This window comes from Choloepus didactylus, chromosome 3 (genome assembly GCF_015220235.1).
Source record: "Choloepus didactylus isolate mChoDid1 chromosome 3, mChoDid1.pri, whole genome shotgun sequence".
NCBI classification, from domain to species: Eukaryota; Metazoa; Chordata; class Mammalia; order Pilosa; family Megalonychidae; genus Choloepus; species Choloepus didactylus.
Window position 1 is genome coordinate 42,116,164 of NC_051309.1, and position 20,164 is coordinate 42,136,327.

General features: G+C 35.9%; 1 protein-coding gene across 4 annotated transcripts in view; it reads left to right on the top strand.

The window, feature by feature from the left end:
* Positions 1-20,164, top strand: part of WDR19 (WD repeat domain 19) — a 180,395-nt gene that overhangs the window by 87,956 nt on the left and 72,275 nt on the right. For all 4 annotated transcript variants that reach the window (XM_037829604.1, XM_037829602.1, XM_037829601.1 and 1 more), the window contains exons 15-21: positions 3,870-4,019; positions 9,858-10,005; positions 10,134-10,338; positions 12,480-12,639; positions 12,820-12,930; positions 15,027-15,136; positions 19,385-19,442. In XM_037829604.1, coding sequence (XP_037685532.1) covers positions 3,870-4,019; positions 9,858-10,005; positions 10,134-10,338; positions 12,480-12,639; positions 12,820-12,930; positions 15,027-15,136; positions 19,385-19,442 — 942 coding nt within the window. The remainder of the gene's footprint in view (positions 1-3,869; positions 4,020-9,857; positions 10,006-10,133; positions 10,339-12,479; positions 12,640-12,819; positions 12,931-15,026; positions 15,137-19,384; positions 19,443-20,164) is intronic.

The following is a 20,164-nucleotide window of genomic DNA, read 5'->3' on the forward strand; positions in this document are numbered from 1 at the left end:
GATCCAAGAAGTGCAGCATACTCCAAACAGAAGAGATATGAATAGGCCTACGCCAAGACACTTAATAATCAGATTATCAAATGTCAAAGACAGAGAGAATCCTGAAAGCAGCAAGAGAAAAGCAATCCATTACATACAAAGGAAGCTTAATAAGACTATGTGCGGATCTCTCAGTAGAAACCATGGAGGCAAGAAGGAAGTGGTGTGATATATTTAAGATACTGAAAGAGAAAAACCACCAACCAAGAATCCTGTATCCAGCAAAGCTGTCCTTCAAATATGAGGGAGAGCTCAAAATGTTTTCTGACAAACAGACAATGAGAGACTTTGTGAACAAGACACCTGCCCTACAGGAAATACTAAAGGGAGCACTACAGGGTGATAGAAGACAGGAGTGCGTGGTTTGGAACACAATTTTGGGAGATGGTAGCACAACAATGCAAGTACACTGAACAAAGGTAACTATGAATACGGTTGAGATAGAAAGATGGGGAGCATGTGAGACACCACAAGAAAGGAGGAAAGATAACGACTGGGACTGTGTAACTTGGTGAAATCTAGAGTATTCAACAATTGTGGTAAAATGTACAAATACGTTCTTTTACGAGGGAGAACAAGCAAATGTCAACCTTCCAAGGTGTTAAAAATGGGGAGGCATTGGGGGAGGGATGCAATCAGCATAAACTAGAGACTGTAACTAATAGAATCATTGTATTTTGCTTCCTTTAATGTAATAAAGGTGATATACCAAGGTGAATGCAGATAAGAGAGGGGGATAGGGGAGGCATATTAGACACTTGACATTGATGGTATTGTCTGATTCTTTATTCTACTTTGATTTAAGGTTATTTTTCCTTTTGCTGCTTCCTAGCTGTCATTTTTTTTTGTTTCCTGTTTCTTTTGCCTCTCTACCTTCTTTGACTCTCCCTCCTGCCTTGTGGAAGAAATGTAGATGCTCTTGCTTAGTATGAGCAGAATGTTCAATTAGGATGAACTTAAATGTTTGGAAATGAACAGGGGTGTTGGTAGCAAGATGTGAGAATAACTAACAGCGCCAAATGGTGTGTGAATGAGGTGGAAAGGGGAAGCTCAGAGTCATATACGTCACCAGAAGGAAAGTTGGAGGTCAAAAGATGGAAATGTATAAAACTGAATCCTATGGTGGGCAATGTCCATGATCAACTGTACAAATACTAGAAATCACTTCATGAACCAGAACAAATGTATGACAATACAATTAGAAGTTAATAATAGAGGGGCATATAGGGAAGAACTGTATACCTATTACAAACTATATACTACAGTTAGTAGTATTTCAACATTTTTTCATAAACAGTAACAAACATACTATATCAATACTAGGAGTCAACAATTGAGGGGGGTTGGTTAGGGATAGGGGAGGTTTAGAGTTTCCTTTTCTTTTTTTCTTTTTTCATCTTTCACTTAATTTCTTGTCTGGAGTAATGAAAAGTTTCTAAAAATTGAACAAAAATTAAGTGTGATGGATGCACAGCTATATGAGGGTACCCAGGGGCAAGTGATTGTACACTTTGGATCTTTGGATAATTGTATGGTATCTGAACAATCTCAATAAAAATGAAAGAAAAAAAAAAAAAAGAATGGGTTATTTAGAAGTATGCTGTTTAGTTTCCAAACAATTGGGATTTTTCAGAGATCTTTGTTTATGTCTTCTGATGTAAATTTATTGTGGTCAGTATACATACTTTGTTTGATTCACATTCTTTTAAATTTCTTGAGGCTTGTTTTGTGGCCCAGGATATGATCTATCTTGGTAAGTGATCCTTTTGTACTTGAATATATATGCAGTTCTAGAAATGTCAGTTAGGTTAAGTTGGTCAATGATGTTCAAGTTTTTTATATCCTTTCTGATTTTATGTCTACTTGTTCTATCGATTTTTGGGAAAAGGTAGTAGAAAATACCATTATAATTGTGGATTCGACTTTCTCCTTGCAGTTCCATCAGCTCTTTGCTTCATGCATATTGAAGCTCTGTTATTAGCTGCATAACCATTAAGGGTCATTATGTTCTTTTGATAAATTGGCCCCTTTATCATTATGACATGGCCTTTTTTTATTCCTGCTGATATTCTTTGCTCTGAAATCTACTTTGTCTGAAATGTCCAGAATAAGCAAATCTATAGAGACAGTAAAGTAGATTAGTGGTTGCTAGGGTGGGGGGGAGGGGAGTTAGGGGGTTTCTTTTAGGAGTGATGAAAATGTTTTAAAATTGATTGTGGTGATGTTATACAACTCTTTGAATATACTAAAAGCCATTGAATTATACACTTTAAATGGTTAAAATATATAGTATGTGAATTGTATGTCAATAAAACTTGCTATTAAAGAAGTAAAAATGAAAGTACAGGCTTACCTCACACTGTATAAAGAAAAACTAACTCAAAATGGATCAAGAACCTAAATATAAGAAGTGAAGCCATAAAACTCTTAGAAGATGTTCATAGCAGCATTATTTGCAATTGCCAAAACGTGGAAAGTATCCCATCAATAGATGAATCTGTAAACAAAATGTGATCTATACATACAGTGAAATATTATTCAGACATAAAAAGGAATGAAGTTCTAATACACACCACAACATGGATGAATCCTGAAAACATTATGCAAAGTGAAATAAGGCTGACACAAAAGGACAAATGTTAAATGATTCCACTTATATGAAATACGTAGAATAAACAAATTCATAGAGACTAAAAGTTTTCAGTTGCTGGGGGTGGGGGCTGCAGGGGAATGGGAGAGTTATTGCTTAATAGTTACACAATTTCTGTCTGGGGTAATGAAAATGTTTTGGTAATTGAAGGTGGTGTGGCAGCACAACATTGTGAATGTAATATAAATTATACACTTAAAATGGGAAGCATGATGCTATATATATGATATATGTCACCATGATAAAATTAAAAATGAGTAAATAAAAGTGCAGACATCTTAAAAACCAGGAAAAAAAAAATCAGTTGAGCACATTTGTGTGGATCTATTTCTGGCTCCTCTATTTGGTTCCATTGATGTGTGTCTTTTCCTCAACCAATATCACATGGTTTTGATAATTGTAGCTATATAAAAAGTCTTGAAATTGGTAAATTAGTTTTCCCATCTTTTTTAAAATTATTTTAGCTATTCTAATTCCTTTGCTTTTCCATTGAAAGTTTAGAATAATCTTGTCTGTATCTAGAAAAAATCTTGTTGGGATTTTGACAGAAATTGTGTTAAACCTGTACAATTTGGGTAGAATTGACATATTTGTTATGTTGAGTCTTCCAATCCATGAACAAGGTATATTTCTCCATTTATTCAGATCTTGATTTCTTGCATCAGCATTTTGTAGTTTTTGGCTTGTAAGTCCTCTGCATGTTCTATTAACTTTACATCTAAGTATTTCTTTTTTTTTTTTGAGTGAATGAAAATGCTACTGTATTTTTAATTTTGGTGTGTTCGTGTTCATTGTTAACATGTAGAAATATCAATGATTCTATGGTGGTTTTTTTTTGTTTTCATTTTTAAACTGGCTTTCTAATTTATTTATTAATTAAAGGCAAAGACATTTGAAATAACATAATTTGAAAATAACTCAAACAATAAGGGGGTTTCCTACATGTAAGAAATATAAAAATCTGATATGTTTTAATACCCTTATGAATACTAGAATAAACCACATGTGCATATTACATATTACTTATCATGCTGGGTCTGTATCTTTCGCATCTGCTAAATATCATTCTTAGACTTTTCCTTCCTCTTAAAATTATGTGGCATGTTTAGCTTAAATACTGCAAATCATTATTTTCTTGACAACCTATTATATCTCCATGACTGAATTTCTTTTTTTTCAGACTGGTGTCATTCAGTATTTCTACATTGAGGACTGGCAATTCGTTAATGATTATCGACATCCGGTCAGTGTGAAAAAGATTTTCCCTGACCCAAATGGGACCAGATTAGTTTTCATTGATGAAAAGAGTGATGGATTTGTCTATTGTCCAGTAAGTCTGTAAAAATAAAGTGTAAAAATGTGTTTTTAATGCAAATAAGAAGAAAAGTGCTTTTCAAGTAAATTTTTATATAATTTTATGTAATTATTTTCTCTTAAACATCGCCAACTACTTCAGTACTATATTATCATGTTTGTGATTGAACAGTCACAATAAATCTATTTTCAGTACTATTTACGTTGAGAAAATTTGTTCCGTTCTGCAATGTCTCATCATTAGTGTCATTCCCAGTGAGATATTTTTAATGGAAAAACTAGCTGTTATATTCTATACCACTTTAAACTTTATCATTTACTTCATAATATTATAGTATACTTTCATGTATGTGACTTTTCTTCCCAAATATGCCATCAACTTTAGAGGGTAGGGATTACACACTGTCCTTCCTGCCTGCTTCAGTTGATTTTCCTCTTGCCTTAAAGCTCCTGAACACAAAGAGAAGGTATTTTTGTATTAGATGATCAAAAACAGATTCATTTTTAAAATCAGTTACTCCTATTTTAAACATCCTTAAGGTTTTTTGAAAATAGATTTGGAAAAGGGAGATGTTGTGTTTTTATACCATTTTCTAGTGAAACAATTTTTGGTACCAGAAAGTGGGGTGCTGCTCTTACAAATACCTAAAAATGTAGAAATGGCTCTGGAATTGGATGATGGGTAGAGGCTGGAAGAATTATGTAGTGCTTGATAGAAAGGGCCTAGATTGCTTTGAAGAGACTGTTGGTAGCAATATGGACACTAAAGTTACTTCTGATGAAGACTTAGAAGGAAATGATGAATGTGTTGTTGAAAACTGGAGGAAAAGTGATCCTTGTTATAAAATGGCAGGGAACTTGACAAAATTGTGTTCTGATGACAGATGGAAAATGGAACTTGTAAGCATTGAAGTTGGATATTTAGCTGAGGAGATTTCCAAGCTAAGTGTGAAAAGTGCAGCCTGGCTTCTCCTTGTAGCTTATAGTAAAATGCAAGAGAAAAGGTATAAGCTGAAAAATAAACTCTTAAACACAAAGGAACTAGCAGTTGATGATTTTGAAAATTCTTAGCCTATCCACATAGTGTGCTCTGATACTTGGGCAAGAAGTGGCTCTATCAGGGACCTTCCTCAGATTTTGAGAAGTGACTCCCAGAAAACAGGGTACCATGTGAGGGTTTAACTTAGCAACCCTCTGTAAAGAAGGTGTTACTAAAAATGGATGCAGTCAGCCATTTCAGTGGAAGTCAAGATTGGAAATACAGATATCCAGAAAGGATCTGTGGAAAATTCTATCATCTGATGGTTTGGACCCCCTGGAACTGCATCCAAAGCCAACAGGTTTTTGCAAAATTTGTATGAATGGAAGCAATGCCTGAAAGGGACAGAAAGGATGAATTGAAGGAGGAATGACTTCAAGGGCAGAACCAAAGAAGCCAAGGTCTGGACCAAAGATATCTCCTTGGGCCAAGGGAGTGGGCCCAACCATGTGTATGGAAAGGTCTGCCCCTGCAGACCTTGAAGGGGATGGGCCTGGCACCCCATCGTTCAGGGAGACTGCTGCCACCCCACTGGTTGGAGACAGTGGGGCCTCTGTCCTGACATTCACGTAGAGCCTGGCTGCCATTCTGATGCTTGGAGAGGAAGGGATCTCTGTAAGACCCTGGAAGGCATGGGGCTGTGTTCCATCAGGCCGGGAGGACAGAGCATCAAGCCACAGATGGCTCTCAGACCTTGAGATCTAATGCCCTGCTGGGTTTTGGACTTGTATGGGGCCCATGACCCCTGTTTACCTTGCAATTTCTCCCTTCAGGGATGGGAGTATTTACCCTATGCCTGTCCCACCTTTGTTTTGAAAGCAGATACCATGTTTTCTAAGTTTCACAGGTCCACAAGACAGGAATTTTGCCCTGGGATGGGTCACATCCATAACTGATTTTGATGAGACTTTGTACTTAATATTGCTACTAAAATGACGTAAAGCTTTTGGGATGTTGTGATGGAATGACTGTTGTGCATGTTGAAAGAGCATGTCTTTTTGGAGTCTAGAGGCAGACTGTTGGGATTGAATCATGTCCTCCACAAAAGGCATGTTAGATCCTAGCCCCTGATTGTAAATAGAACCTTTGAAGATGTTATTAGTTAAGAAGTGACCAAACTGAATGAGGATGGGCCTTAATCCAATGTGGTTGAAGTCCTTATAAGCACAGGAAATTTGACGTGGAAGGAAAAGGCACAGGGAACAACCTGAAGCTGTAAGACAGCAGAACCCAGAAGAGAAAGGAGAAGATGCTGCCATGTGTACTGCCATGTGATGGAAAAGCCAAGGACCAAGGAGGATCACTGGCAGCAAGCCAGCACAGTCTTCAGGGAAAAAGTTTCGCCTTGCTAACACCTCAATTTTATACTTCTCTCAGCCTCAAAACCATAAGCCAATAAATTCCTTGTTTAAGTCAATCCATTAAATGATATTTATTTTAGCAGCCAGGAAACTAAAGCAACTATACTTGAGTTTTTCATTTATTTTTGATATCCATTTAGTTTAGTTTGTGCCTGATCACAATTCACGCGGCCCCCTGTACATACCCTTTAGTGGCTGCCTACAGCCGCACTTGGATGCAGATCTAAGAACTGCTCCCCAGGTGTCTGTGCTTCCCCTTAGGATCCACTCACTGAAGACAGCTTTCCCTTCTCTACTGCACTTTTCTTAATACTATGACAACCTTTTCTTTCTCCCTTCCTCCCTGCTTTTCTTCCTCCCCTTCCTTCTCTTCTTTGACAAATATAACAGACTTCCATGGAAGTGCCCAGATAATTTATGCAGTATTCCTAATGCTTTAGTTATTACTCAATACATTTTCTCCCAGTCACAAAACAAATGAGGGGAATGACTGAATATAGAAATCCAGTCTTGTACAGATTTCCATTCTGAAACAGTACTAATTATAGTGGCCATATTTCCCACGATGTGAGTTCACCACAGATAGAAACAGCTGTTTGGTCAGGAAATGCAAGACAGTGGGGGATAAATCAGATATTTAACAGGTGTTCAAGTTAAAACTGGGGTATGACTGCCGGAAAAAGATAAAGAGTAAGAGCAGCCATGAACCAGTTGATCTACTTCTCTTTCTCCTTTTGCAGTTCTCTTTTTCTTGATACTTTCTGTTAAAGAGGTTAGTGTGACTTCCATGGCACTGGGTTGAGATTTCAGTGAGTTGATTTTTTCCAAACACATTATCAGGCACAGGGTAGCTATTCACAGATGTTAATTAAAGCCCTCTCCTGTTTACCTATTCTGCCCACCCTTAAACCCCCAGGTTTCAAAATTATCTCTCACTTCTTCCTGCATATCCCCACTCCCTTTCCCAGTCTAACCTGCAGCTCAGTTGAATGTTAAGAAGAAAAAAAAACTGTGTTTTTTTTTTTAAATCCACACTTAAGAATGACTGATAGCACAAACTCTCTCTAACCCAACATGGGATGGGTATTTGCTTTTATCCAAATTTAGATCTCATTGGTAGCTTAGAATTTTAGGTGTTTAGGACAAGATATCAGAGGGCAGTGTAGTGCCCATGAGAATAAATTGCTCTTTTAAGTTCTACCCAATCTTTTTTCTCTGTGGAAGAACAGCTTGGCAGCGAAGGGAAAGGAAGGCTTGTGGTGCCATGGCCTTCCCCATAGTCTAGGACAGAGAAGGCTGCATGAAGGTCCTTGGACTCTTGACCAGAGCTCTGTGCATTTTCATTGATTTTAGCACCGAGTCTGTCAGCGTGTGCTTTTCAGCTTAATTTTCCACTCAACTTCAAATAATTTGTGAGAAACAATGCCCTGGTAATGTACATATATGAAAATATTGAACTCCAGACAACCTATTCCTCTTTAAAATTCTTATATTTTCTTGCAGTTTCCCTTCATATGAATATTTATCCAACGTATTTTTCCTCACTTTGTAAGGAAAGTGACTCCTTTTGTAGATAGGAATTGAGAAAGATGACTTCTTTTCTTACGTATGCCTTAAGAATACAACCCTGTACCCCATCATTCCCAATATGCCCACAAAGGATGACTTGGGGTATGTTCTAGAAAGTCCCCTTGGGAGGCAGAAGAGTGGAGTATTAAATGCATGGACTTTAAAGACAGATAGACCTGGGTTTATTAAGATTACTAGCATTTTTGTCCTGAATACTCTTGTATCAGTGATCTCTCTTAATCCTTATAGAGATAAATACTCACATTATTGCCATTTTATAGGTGAAGAAACTAAGGCATGGAGAGGATAAGTAACTTGTCCAACGTCACACAGCCAGCAAGTGGCATGTATAGTCCTTCCTCGGAGTTTCAGTTTGGTTGGATTCCCGGTTTCCTCACCTATAAAATGGAGATAGTTCTAGTATTTACCTTGTAGCGTTGTTGTATGAAAATTGAAAGGGATGATGCATGTAAAGCTTTTAGTACAGTGCTTGCCACATAATAATTACTCAACAAATGGTTACTCTTTTTTTATTCTGCCAGCAGTCCAGTGGCACTTGTGTGCTCGTCTCTACAAACCAAGAATTGGTATAACATAGTGATTAAAAATCTAGATGCTGGAGCCAGACTGCATGCATTCAAATCCTGGTTCTTCAACTTATTAGCTGTGTGACTTTGTATAAAAATTTCCATGCTTCTTTACTCACTTGTAAAATCGAGATAATAATAATAGTGTATATCTTGTAGGATGTGCGGTTAGAATTAAATGAGGTAATATATATAAAATACCTGGTTTGCAGCACTGTCCAATAGAAATACAATGTGAGCCACATACATAATTTAAAATTTTCTGATAGCTACACACACAAAAATGTGAAAAGAAACCTGTGAAATTATAGTGTGTGTGTGCGTATATATATACGCACAAGTTTTATTCGCACATCATGCAATCCATCCAAAGTATACAATCAAGGGCTCTCGGTATAATCACAGAGTTTTGTGTTCATCTCTACAATCAATTTGAGAACATTGATAATATATTTTATTTAACCCAATATTATCATTTCAACATGCAATTAGTATAAAAAGTTGTTGAGATGTTTTACATTCTTTTTTGCCTATCTAAGTCTTTGAAATCTGGTGTGTCGCAGTTTGGACAAGGCACATATCAGTAACTACGTGGGACTAGCAGCTGTCATATTGGACAACACGGCTCTGTAGTATTAGTTATTATTTGCAAGAATTTAATATTTTGTTCTTATTTTGAGGGTAAAATAGAGTAGGGAGGTGGCAAGCATTTCTCAGCTCCCCATTCAGCATATGCTTAAGCCTAGCTATCTTCTTGAGTTTATAGGAATTATATGGATTCTTTTAAGTAGCTTATATTGCTATACCAGTACATTTAATGTTTATTGGAATGCATTATAGAGAAGTTCTTGAAAGAAAGCACAGTAGAATTTATTTAAATTTCAAATTACATCATTTATAAATTCTTTTTCTTCCCAAGTCAGAAGAGCATTTTTATACTCAGTATTACTGAAAATTTTCTAGACACATGTATGTTCATAGCCTAAATTTCTGACATCTTGAGCAGCTTCAACTTTTTTCCCTTAACCTGACACTTTGTGTCTAGGCTGGTAGTTTTTCTTGCAAATTCACCAAATTTTACATAAAACCTTTGATGTGCCATATAACTAGTTTTTTCAAGCCAGAGTTAGGCTGTGAACGGGTAAAGAAACTTTCCTTCCTATTGGGGTTGGAGTGTTGTTAGGCTGACTGTGGGTTAGTAAGCTATGCCAGCTACAGCTGCAGATAGACTTCTACCATGGCAAATGATAGCGATTTAAGTACAGACTTGGGAGAAACATTTAAATCCTATTTTGTAGGTTAACGACGCTACTTATGAGATTCCAGATTTTTCACCAACCATTAAAGGTGTTCTTTGGGAAAACTGGCCAATGGATAAAGGTGTATTTATTGCTTACGATGATGATAAGGTGTACACTTATGTCTTTCACAAGGACACCATACAAGGTACTTTAACACATTTGTGTACATTTGTCGATAAATGAATTTCTGCTGCAATGAAATTAAAACATTCCTTTCTGATGTTTGTGCAGAGTAATAGCTGTCAGCATTATGATGTCTGTTTTATAATATAGGATCCAAGGTCATTTTGGCTGGTGGAACCAAAGTTCCCTTCTCTCATAAACCTTTGCTGCTGTATAATGGAGAGTTGACCTGCCAGACACAGAGTGGAAAAATAAACAACATCTACCTTAGCACCCACAGCTTCCTTGGCAGTTTAAAGGATGTGGGGCCTAATGAACTGAAACAAATGCTGGCACAGACTTTAATGCTAAAAAGGTAGGGTTTAAAAAAATTCTGTTGGAATGTTTCATTTGCTTTTAAGTTTTTAAAGATCAAATCCCATTAGAATAGATAGAGATAATAGTACTCGCCTTGTTTACTTCACAGGATTATTGTGAGGCTCAGATAAGATAAAAGATATGAAAATGTATATAAATTCTAAAGGAAATACTGTTGTCGGGTGCTATTGGTGCTTTATTACAAGAGTCCTTTCAGAACAAAAAGGTTTCAAAGTACCCAAAATAGCTCAGCTATTGTGAAATTCTAGTAAACTTGTTTGAACAATATCTTGATTCATCCTAATGAAGGTTTTTCTTTTCCTGCTTTTCTTCTCCTACCTCTTGGAGACACTCTGAATTGCTTTGTGGTTCTTCTTCTTCCCATCTCTTAAATGTTGCTGTTCTTGTAGTCCCATGAGCTCCTGTCTTCTCACACTATTCTTCCTAACTTAATACAGCTTCAGTTACTATCTCTATGAGGCTGGCTTCAAATCTTTGCCTTCAACTTAGACCTGTATTTACAGCTCACCAGTCCATGAGCTCCTTAAACTCACCCTGTCTAAACTGAACTCACCATCTTCCCTAACTTGCACGTGCACACGCACACACGCACACGCACCAGATCCTTTTCTTGAACTGTATTCCCCCCCATAGCTCAGAACCTCACCATAATGCAGTCACCTCCTACCTGCCCTCTCTGCTGAGAACCACACACTTTTGTTTTTCCTTCTCACATCTTTGAAATTGTGAATCTGATCCTTTCTTCCCCTGCTGAAAATCTTTTGGTGGTTTTTTTGTTGCCTTTAGGGAAAATCCAAATTCCTCGGGGCCTCAGCATGATATATTAGGCACTTGATTTAATACCAGCCTCATCTGTCCCCACTCTCAACTCCCTGTGTTCCATTGACGACTTGAATTATATTTTTTCCATGACTCTCTGCTTTGGCACATATTGCTTCCACTTCCTGGAAGCCGTTCCCCTAACTCTGTGTATAGTGACTCCTTATTCTTCCCCATTCAGCAGAGCCCTTCTCTCCTCCAGGAAGCCTTCCCTGACTCCCCCACCACCACTGGCAGACTTGGTTAAGGTCCTTTCTGATGTATTGCCTCAGGGCCAGGATGCAGGATACACAGTGCATTAGAGCATTTTACTACCTGCTGTTATATGACTTGGGCTAATCTTTTAAGGTCTGTAAGCCCAGGTTTCCCATCTATAGAGAAGAAACAATAATACTTAGTAGATAGGTTGTTAAGGTAATCCAGCGAGAGAATTCATGCAAAGCACTTAGCACAAAAATTCATGTAAGTACTCTATTATCTCTGTCATGCTGTTACAGTCATCTGTTTATGTTTATCTTTCTCTTCTACCTTCCCTCATTATGATGACCTTAAAGACAGTACCTGTGTGTTTCATCTTTGCATCTTGGTTCCTTGCATAGTTCCTGGCACTTAATACATACTCAGTAAATGTGTTTTGGATGGATGGATGGACAGATGGATGGATGGGTTCACTGATGTAGTAATTCCACAAAAGTTTAATTGGCCTTTATGTTCATGTTTTAAACCAGAGGTCAGCAAACTTTTTCTGAAATGGGCCAGATGGTAAATATTTCAGGCTTTATGGGTCCTCTAGTCTCTGTCATAACTATTCATCCCTGCTGTTGTAGTGCAAAAGCAGCCATATTATAATACATAAATGAATAGAGGTGGCTGCAGTCCACTCAAACTTTACTTACAAAAACAGGCAGCTGACTGGATTTAAATGAATATAGAGTACTAATTTTACTAGATGGATGTGGGAAAAAAGATTTTGTCTATGTGTGAAGTAAAATAAACCAAAAATACATAAAAAATAAATAGTTAATTTCATTGTCTCAGTGTCATGGAATTTCTTGGGAGGGAGGGCAGTTATAGAGAATAGATTCAGATTAATAAGGAAATTCAAGAAAAAACATCTATACAAACAAGGAAGAGAAGTTTATGTATTTTTTTCATTACATGCAAATGAAAATTACAGATTAAGAATTGTTATACAAAATTTATCTAGCGTATGATATTAAATTATATATAATCTGAAAATTGCCTACTAGGTGGCGAGTAGAATTATCTGATTAAGGGTGTGCACTTGACAAATCCTAGGTTTTCTGATGCCTGGGAAATGTGCAGGATTCTGAATGATGAGGCTGCCTGGAATGAGTTGGCCATAGCTTGTCTACATCACATGGAAGTGGAATTTGCAATACGCGTTTATCGGTCAATTGTAAATGTTGGCATGGTGATGTCCTTGGAGCAAATAAAGGTAACAGCATTTTATGAGAATTATCAGATTAAGATTTAAAGAGTTAACATCTCTCTGGTGAATCTTACCTGACTTCACACAAGCAAATTGATAGAACATTACCACTTCCTACTGAGCAAAGTCTTTTAAAAAGAGTAAACCCTTGTATTTTCTTCTCATCATAACTCCCTTTATTTGTAGGGAATAGAGGACCACAACCTTTTGGCAGGACATCTCGCCATGTTTACTAATGATTTCAACCTGGCTCAGGACCTGTACCTGGCATCCAGCTGTCCTGTTGCTGCCCTGGAGGTATGACAGCAAATATGGATGGCAAGAAGAACGTGCACGAGAGGATCACCCCTTTATTTACAGAGTTCAGATTTCTCAGCACTAGACACCACTTATCCTCCCCTGCCCAAATTTAGACAGTTCAGCTTTCAGATGGCCTGATATTCAAAAATAGTCAAAAAACAGCCAAAAATATTATTTTCATTCTGCATTCTGTGGAGGCATAAAAGGCATGCTTTGTGTTATATTACCAAAAAACTTAAAGTCTAAGTGTGACCCAAGAGGACAGATTGTGTACCTTACAAAAATATATACAAATAAAAATCACCAGCATTTATTGAGTGCTTGTATGTGCTAGGCACTGTTCTCAGCACTTGGCATAGATTAATTCATTTAACCCTTAAAACAATCCCATCAGAATAGGTACTATTATTTGCTTTATTTTTAGATAGGAAACCAGGGGTGCATTTATCTTTTACTTATGTGAAATTCTCTTGTGTATTAAGAAGTGAGCAGAGTGTACCACCTCTAGTTTTCCTAGAGGTGAGCATTGCAGAGGGGACTAGGACAGAGGGAATGACCTAGGTCAACGGCAGGGAAGAAGGGAGATGAGGCAATATAGAATAGTGATTAAGAACATGGACTTTAGTCCGAAACATCTGGGTTCAACTCCCAAGTCTGTGTAGCCTTCTACTTGTAGAACTCCTACTGTGTAGGACTTCTGTGTAGTCCTGATTCTAGATCTGGCTTCTTTAAAGGAGGGATTCAATATCTAGCCCACAGGATTGTTGTAAAGATTTAAAAATGAGATCAAATCTTTTAGCACATTGTCTGATCAATAGTAAAGACACAAAAATGTTAGCAATTGTCATTCTTAATCTTATACCCCCCTCCAATCAGCATTTCTTTAAACTATATAGGATGAGGTTGTTTGGAAAAATAGTTGCTATTAATTTCATAACTTTCTCAGATTGTCCAATAGCATATTTTCATTTTAAAATTTTAAATGAACGAAATTAATTTTCTTTTAAAAAATTTTAGATAATTATACAGTATTCTTTGAGGTAATTGTGGATACCCTGAGAAATTTTCAAAACTTCAATTGTTTCTCGCTGATTTAAGAACATGACTGCCATGAATGAAGGAAAATGTCAGCATAGCTCCTCTGCATTTAGCTGTGTGCACTGGCTGTGTGCTGTGAGATTTGTAAAAGACTTGAATTAGTGGCTTCAGAATGAGGGAGGACTGTATCTGTCATTCCTTTCATCTCTCTCTGAAGGCTGATGAACTAGGGAGATAAATAGGTCAGTGGCAGAGCCCTACTGCCCAGCACTACCACATACTAGCTGTGTATCCTCATGAACAAAACCTAGCCTCTCTTTGCCTCAGTTTCTGCATCTCTAAAATGGACAAGAAAAGTTGAAGAGAGAAGTTGTAAAAAAATAAAGTTGCCAATGCCCTGGAATAGTACTGGCAGAGAATAAGCACTTGAAGATGTTAGCTATTTATTCATACTTCCTAAAGAACTATGTGATGGACTTTAAAAGATTCTTCAATGATTGGTTGATATTTGGAATTGTGTACCAGACACAGACAAAAGGCCACATAAACCAGCAAGCAAAATACATTTACATTTCATTTACGTTTACTATTATTCCTGTGGTGCTATAGCTTTATATTGTCTAAGAAAATGACATCAAATTCCTATAGTATGGTGTTTCTCAACCATTTTTTATTATCTCCCCACTAGAGCAAAATATTAATTTTAATTTAATCAATTATATTAGTCTAAATTTAATTTAATTTCTCCCTATTAAGAAAAATTAAATACTAAGAAATGAGATTTTGTTGGGTCAGATTGAGCTTTGATGGGCCACAAACCAGTGTAATAACTAGGATTGTTTTGCCCCCACGTGAGCCAGATTTCACCCTCTTGGGAGCTTGTACCATCTCTGTTGAGAATGCATGCTATAGTAAAATATTGTCTTTGCAAGAAGATCAAGTTTTATTATTTAAACAAAAAGTTTTTGTAATTATTTTTATTAGAACTGTCACTATGTGGTGACTTTTCAAACTAATTTACTCATTTAAAATGAAGATCTCTCTCTTCATAACAGATGAGAAGGGATTTACAGCATTGGGACAGTGCTCTACAATTGGCAAAGCGTTTGGCCCCAGATCAAATTCCATTTATATCAAAAGAATATGCTATTCAGCTTGAATTCATGTAAGTCCTTGTCTTTATATGTTTCAGTCAGTAGCAGTTGTTACATATCTTCAGTTCTAAGCTGTCATTAATTATAAGGCCCTCCATTGACTTAATTCTTGCTTTTCAGGGGGGAAAAAAGATATTAAATATACATCAAAAAATTTTTTTTCTAACTGATGATGTCTTATCCAGACATTTATCCACTTTTTTTTAAAGTACAAAAATCTAAGTTTGAGTCTAGGCCTTTTCTACATTTAGAATCTGTATATTATGCTGATTGGCCATCAGCAGTTCTGCATAATATCAGGGTAGCACACTGCTTTTCATAACCAATACTCGCCATCTTGACCTCTTTTAACACTTTGGGATTTGCAGTGTAATTTCAAGGCATATTGAAAATACTGATGTTTGGTCTTCATCTTCTGTTTGCTCTAAAATTATATTTTTCTTTTTAAAAATGAATTGTATATAGATAGAAATTCAAGTTGAAAGTCAAGCCAGAATTTTTTCACAGAAGCATATTCAGCACCTGAGTAATAATCCTTTATGGTGCATGAATAGGCTTCATGAATTTCTCCTACCTCTGAAAATTCCATAATCTATTCTGAGAGATTTAGAATTTTCTAGTGCTGTTATCTGTAGTTTTCTTAGAGCTTATGTCAAAGCCACATCAAATTGTAATTTTAGAGGTATCTGGGACCCAGTTTTAAATTAACAGTCAATGCAAATACCTGCTGAGACAATAAATGATTAATTCCTTTGCAAATACAGTTCAAATTGGTATGTGCAATGACAGCTACATAGTGACTTTGACAGCTGGAGTTTCTTTTAAACATTTATTAGAAGTTAAATTCCAACTTCAAAAATATTAAAACAAAATGTGGAAAAATACTGCTTATTGAACAAAGGAAATATGGTTCCAACTTTTGATTTTAAAAAAGGAAGTTATTTTTATATAGTCCCACATTTATTTTCAAATACATTTTGGCTTTATTGAGAATATTGACTCAAAAATTATAGTTGTAGAAATTATCCTATCAGAAAATACTCTTTTTATTTCTAACCAGGATGCTTTATATTAAATTTTCCATTTTGTAAATAAAAGCTTTTTGAATATTTTATTTCTTCTTAGTCAGCCTTGATTTAAATTTGCCACATTTCTGCCCCTTACAAGGTGTATCCATATGTTAAAAAAGGACAAATTGTAATCTTAGTTCATAACATAGTGACAAGGCCACAGTGTCACCATCCTGAGGGTGACTGGATCTTAAAAGAGTACGTAACAACTTCTGACCCCCCAAACCTGTCAGAGCACAGTCACCCCAGTAAGTCCTCAGTCCATCCAGAAGACTTCAATTTTCGCTTCTTTGAGGGCAATAGAAGGTTTCATAGCAAACTCTTGAACTTTGTCTCATGGTTAGATGAGCTAAGACACCATGAGAGCCCTGGGTTTGTTGTTTCATTTTTAATTTCTGCTCAACACTTGACCATGAAACCACCAATTCCTAAACCTTTTCCTTCTGTTCCGTATACTGACCTTTGATCTCTACACCCACCCCAATCCCCACCAATCAGAAGAGTTTCCCTTGTGATAATAGGAACCAACCAGATATATGTTATCATCATCAAACTTACAGGACAGTTGCAAAAATAATAACCCACACAGCAGACTCCAGCCTACCTTCTACCCACATACCCAGATCCACTAACTTTGTTGTTTTTGTGATGTTATTCTCTATAGTTTTCTATGTGCTTGAAACAGGCTATAGTGTTTTAAAAATCCCTTCCCCCAAACATGTGGCCTCCCTTCAACTTTTTTTTTTAATTAAAAAAGACATAGGGTTACAGAAAAATCATGCAGAAAACACACCATTCCCATATACCCCCCTTCACATACAGTTTTTCCTATTATTAACACTTTGCATTAGTGTGGTATTGTGAAAATTGATGAAACTATTATTATAATTATATAATTAATTATATTCCATAGTTTACCTTTGGGTTCACTATTTGTCTTGTATAGATCTATGGTTTTTTTAAAAAAGTTTTATACTAATAACATATATACAACCCAAAATTTCCCCTTTTAACCACATTCAAATATATAATTCAAAGGTGTTAATATGCTACCCTCCCCACCCTTCATTACCAAAACTTTTCCATCACCCCAAACAGAAACTTTGTACCAATTTAAGCATTTTCATTTGCCTCAAGATATTTCCTAATTTCTTGTGATTTCTTCTTTGACCTTTCAGTTGTTTAAGAATGTGTTGTTTAATTTCCACATATTTGTGAATTTTCCAGTTCTCCTTCTGTTACTGATTTTAGCCTCATTCCATTGTGGCTGGAGAAGATACATTGTATGGTTTTAATATTTTTTATCCATTCTGACCATCTTTGTATTTTGACTGGAGAGTTTAATCCATTTATATTTAAAGTAACTACTGATAATGTAGGACTTTCTTCTACCATTTTTAGTATCTACTTTCATACTTATTTCATTTTTTTTTTTTTTTTGTAGTGTAACATTTTGAGTCCCTTCTCATTTCCTTCTGTATATATCTTTCATATATTTTTTTGTGGTTACCATGGGGCTTAAATTTAACATCCTAAATCTATAACAATCATATTTGTTTTGATACCAACTCAATTTCACTAGCATACACACTGTTCCTATACCCCTCTGCCCTCCCACCTTTTGTTGTTACTTTTTGTTGTAACAGGTTATATCTTTATACAACGTATGTCCAAAACCATAGATTTATCATTAACTTTTTATGCATTTGCATTTTATAACCTGTAAGAAGTAAAAAGTGGAGTTACATACCACAAAATTGCATACAATATTACTGGCATTTATAATTACCCATATTTTACCTTTACTGGGTGTCTTTATTTCTTTATGCTGCTTTGATCCACTGTCTTATGTCTTTTTCTTTTAGTCTGAAGAACTGCCTTTAGCATTGCCTGTAGGGCAGATCCAGTGCTGATGAACTCCTTCACTTTTTGTTTGTCTGGTAATATTTTAATCTCTCCCTCATTTTGAAAGAGACAGTCTTGTCGGATAGAAAATTCTTGTCAGTTGGCAATTGTTTTCTTCCAGCACTTTACACATTTCATTCCACTGCCTTCTTGACTCCATGGTTTCTGACCGGAAATCAGCTCTTCATCTTATTGGGATTCCCTTTTACCTAACATATAGCTCTTCTCTAGCAGTTTTCAGAACTCTCTCTTTGTCCTTGGCATTCGATAGTTTGACTACTGTGTGCCTAGGCATGCTTCTCTTCAAGTTGATCCTGTTTGGGGTTCATTGGATTTCTTGAATGTGTATATTTATGTCTTTAGTTAAATTTTGGGAATCTTCTGCCATTATTTCCTTGTACCCCTTTCTCTCTCCTTCTGTGACTCCTATAATGCATATATTAGTACACTTGATGGTGTCCCACAGGTCTCTTAGGCTCTGATCACTTTTTTTCATTCTTTTTTCTTTCTGTTCCTCAACCTGAATCATTTCAATTGTCTTGTCTTTTAGTTCACTGATTCTTTGTTCTTCCAGCTCCCGTCTGCTATTAAAACCTTCTAGGGAATTTTTCATTTCAGTTATTGTGGTCTTTAACTCCAATATTTCTGCTTGGTTCCTGTTTTGAAATGTCTGTCTCTTTATTGAGAGTCTCATGTTGGTCCTTCATTGTTTTCCTGATATTCTTAAGTTCTCCATGTTTTCCTTCCAGATCACCAATGTTTAACCTTTTGCTACATTTGCTGTTGTCATTCCATCCGTATCAACTGTCCATCTGTGTATCTGTTTATATAATATTTTTTATAAGTGTAAGAACCAGGGTCCACTTTACTATAATATCCAGTGTGTTCCTCCATTTCTACCCTTTAATCAGCAGCCACCCAGATTCTCTCGGTACATATTCTATTTATAAATGTTAGGCCTCTGGAAAAAGCATCAGTTTTTACAGTAATGTGATTGTCATTTAGTGCCCCAAAGAAAATAATTAACCAAAAGTGGCTCATAAAATTTATTGTAGTTTCCAGAAATGCCGAGCATACCACAAGGTAGGTACCTTCTAGTCTAGCGTAATCTGGCTTAGTGTTTTTAAAGTAGCAGAATAATGACGGACTAAATGTTTACATAATATGTTGTGTATTACATCTTTTTGTCAGCTTAAGCAACTCAGTGACAAAGATTATCTTTTAAATCTTGTATATATAAATAACATTTAAATATGTATTGAAATTCACTCTTATTTCTTTCAGGGGTGATTATGTAAATGCTTTGGCTCATTATGAGAAAGGAATAACAGGTGATAACAAGGTACCTTAGATAAAGACATGCAAACTTATTTTTGGGTTTGTTTTCAGTTTCATTTTAAAGATCATGATCTTATTTGCATTGTATTTATTCAATATCTAGCAGGTGTGCCCTTTTGCAGTTTATTTACAACTTTGCAAGAATATAGTTAAATCATTTTAAAGTACTTGAAACTCTTAAAAACCAAAGATGACAATATGTTTATCGGTCTGGAAAAGATATGTTTCCATTGCTCCTAAATATGACCTTCTTATTAAGGTTGGAAGTATAATTTTCATCCCTTCCCACTTATAGACTAACTATAATTTTCATAAAGCTTTTCCTTTTCCTTTTTAAAACCATTTCAGTAACAGCTTTGAAAGTTAATTTCCCAGTCCATAAGAGTTCATTTCTGCTATTTCATCTGTCAATTGGTATTCTTTAAAGAGGTACATGGAAATCGTGTACTTTGCCCATTGTGCCATCCTATCTCCCCATCCAGGAATTTAAGCTTAAGAAGCTAAATTTTACCAAAAAAAATTGTGTTTTTAAGTTAGATGATATCTTGTTAAGGTTGTAAATTCTTTTTTTTTTTTTACATCTTTTATTACAAAAGTAATACAAGCTCATTGTAGTGAATTTAAAAATCACAAAAGCATATTAACATGAAAAATGAGAGTCCAACATTCTCTCCTCTGGCCATACCCCCTAATGGTTACCAGTGTTAATGATTTTATATATTTCCA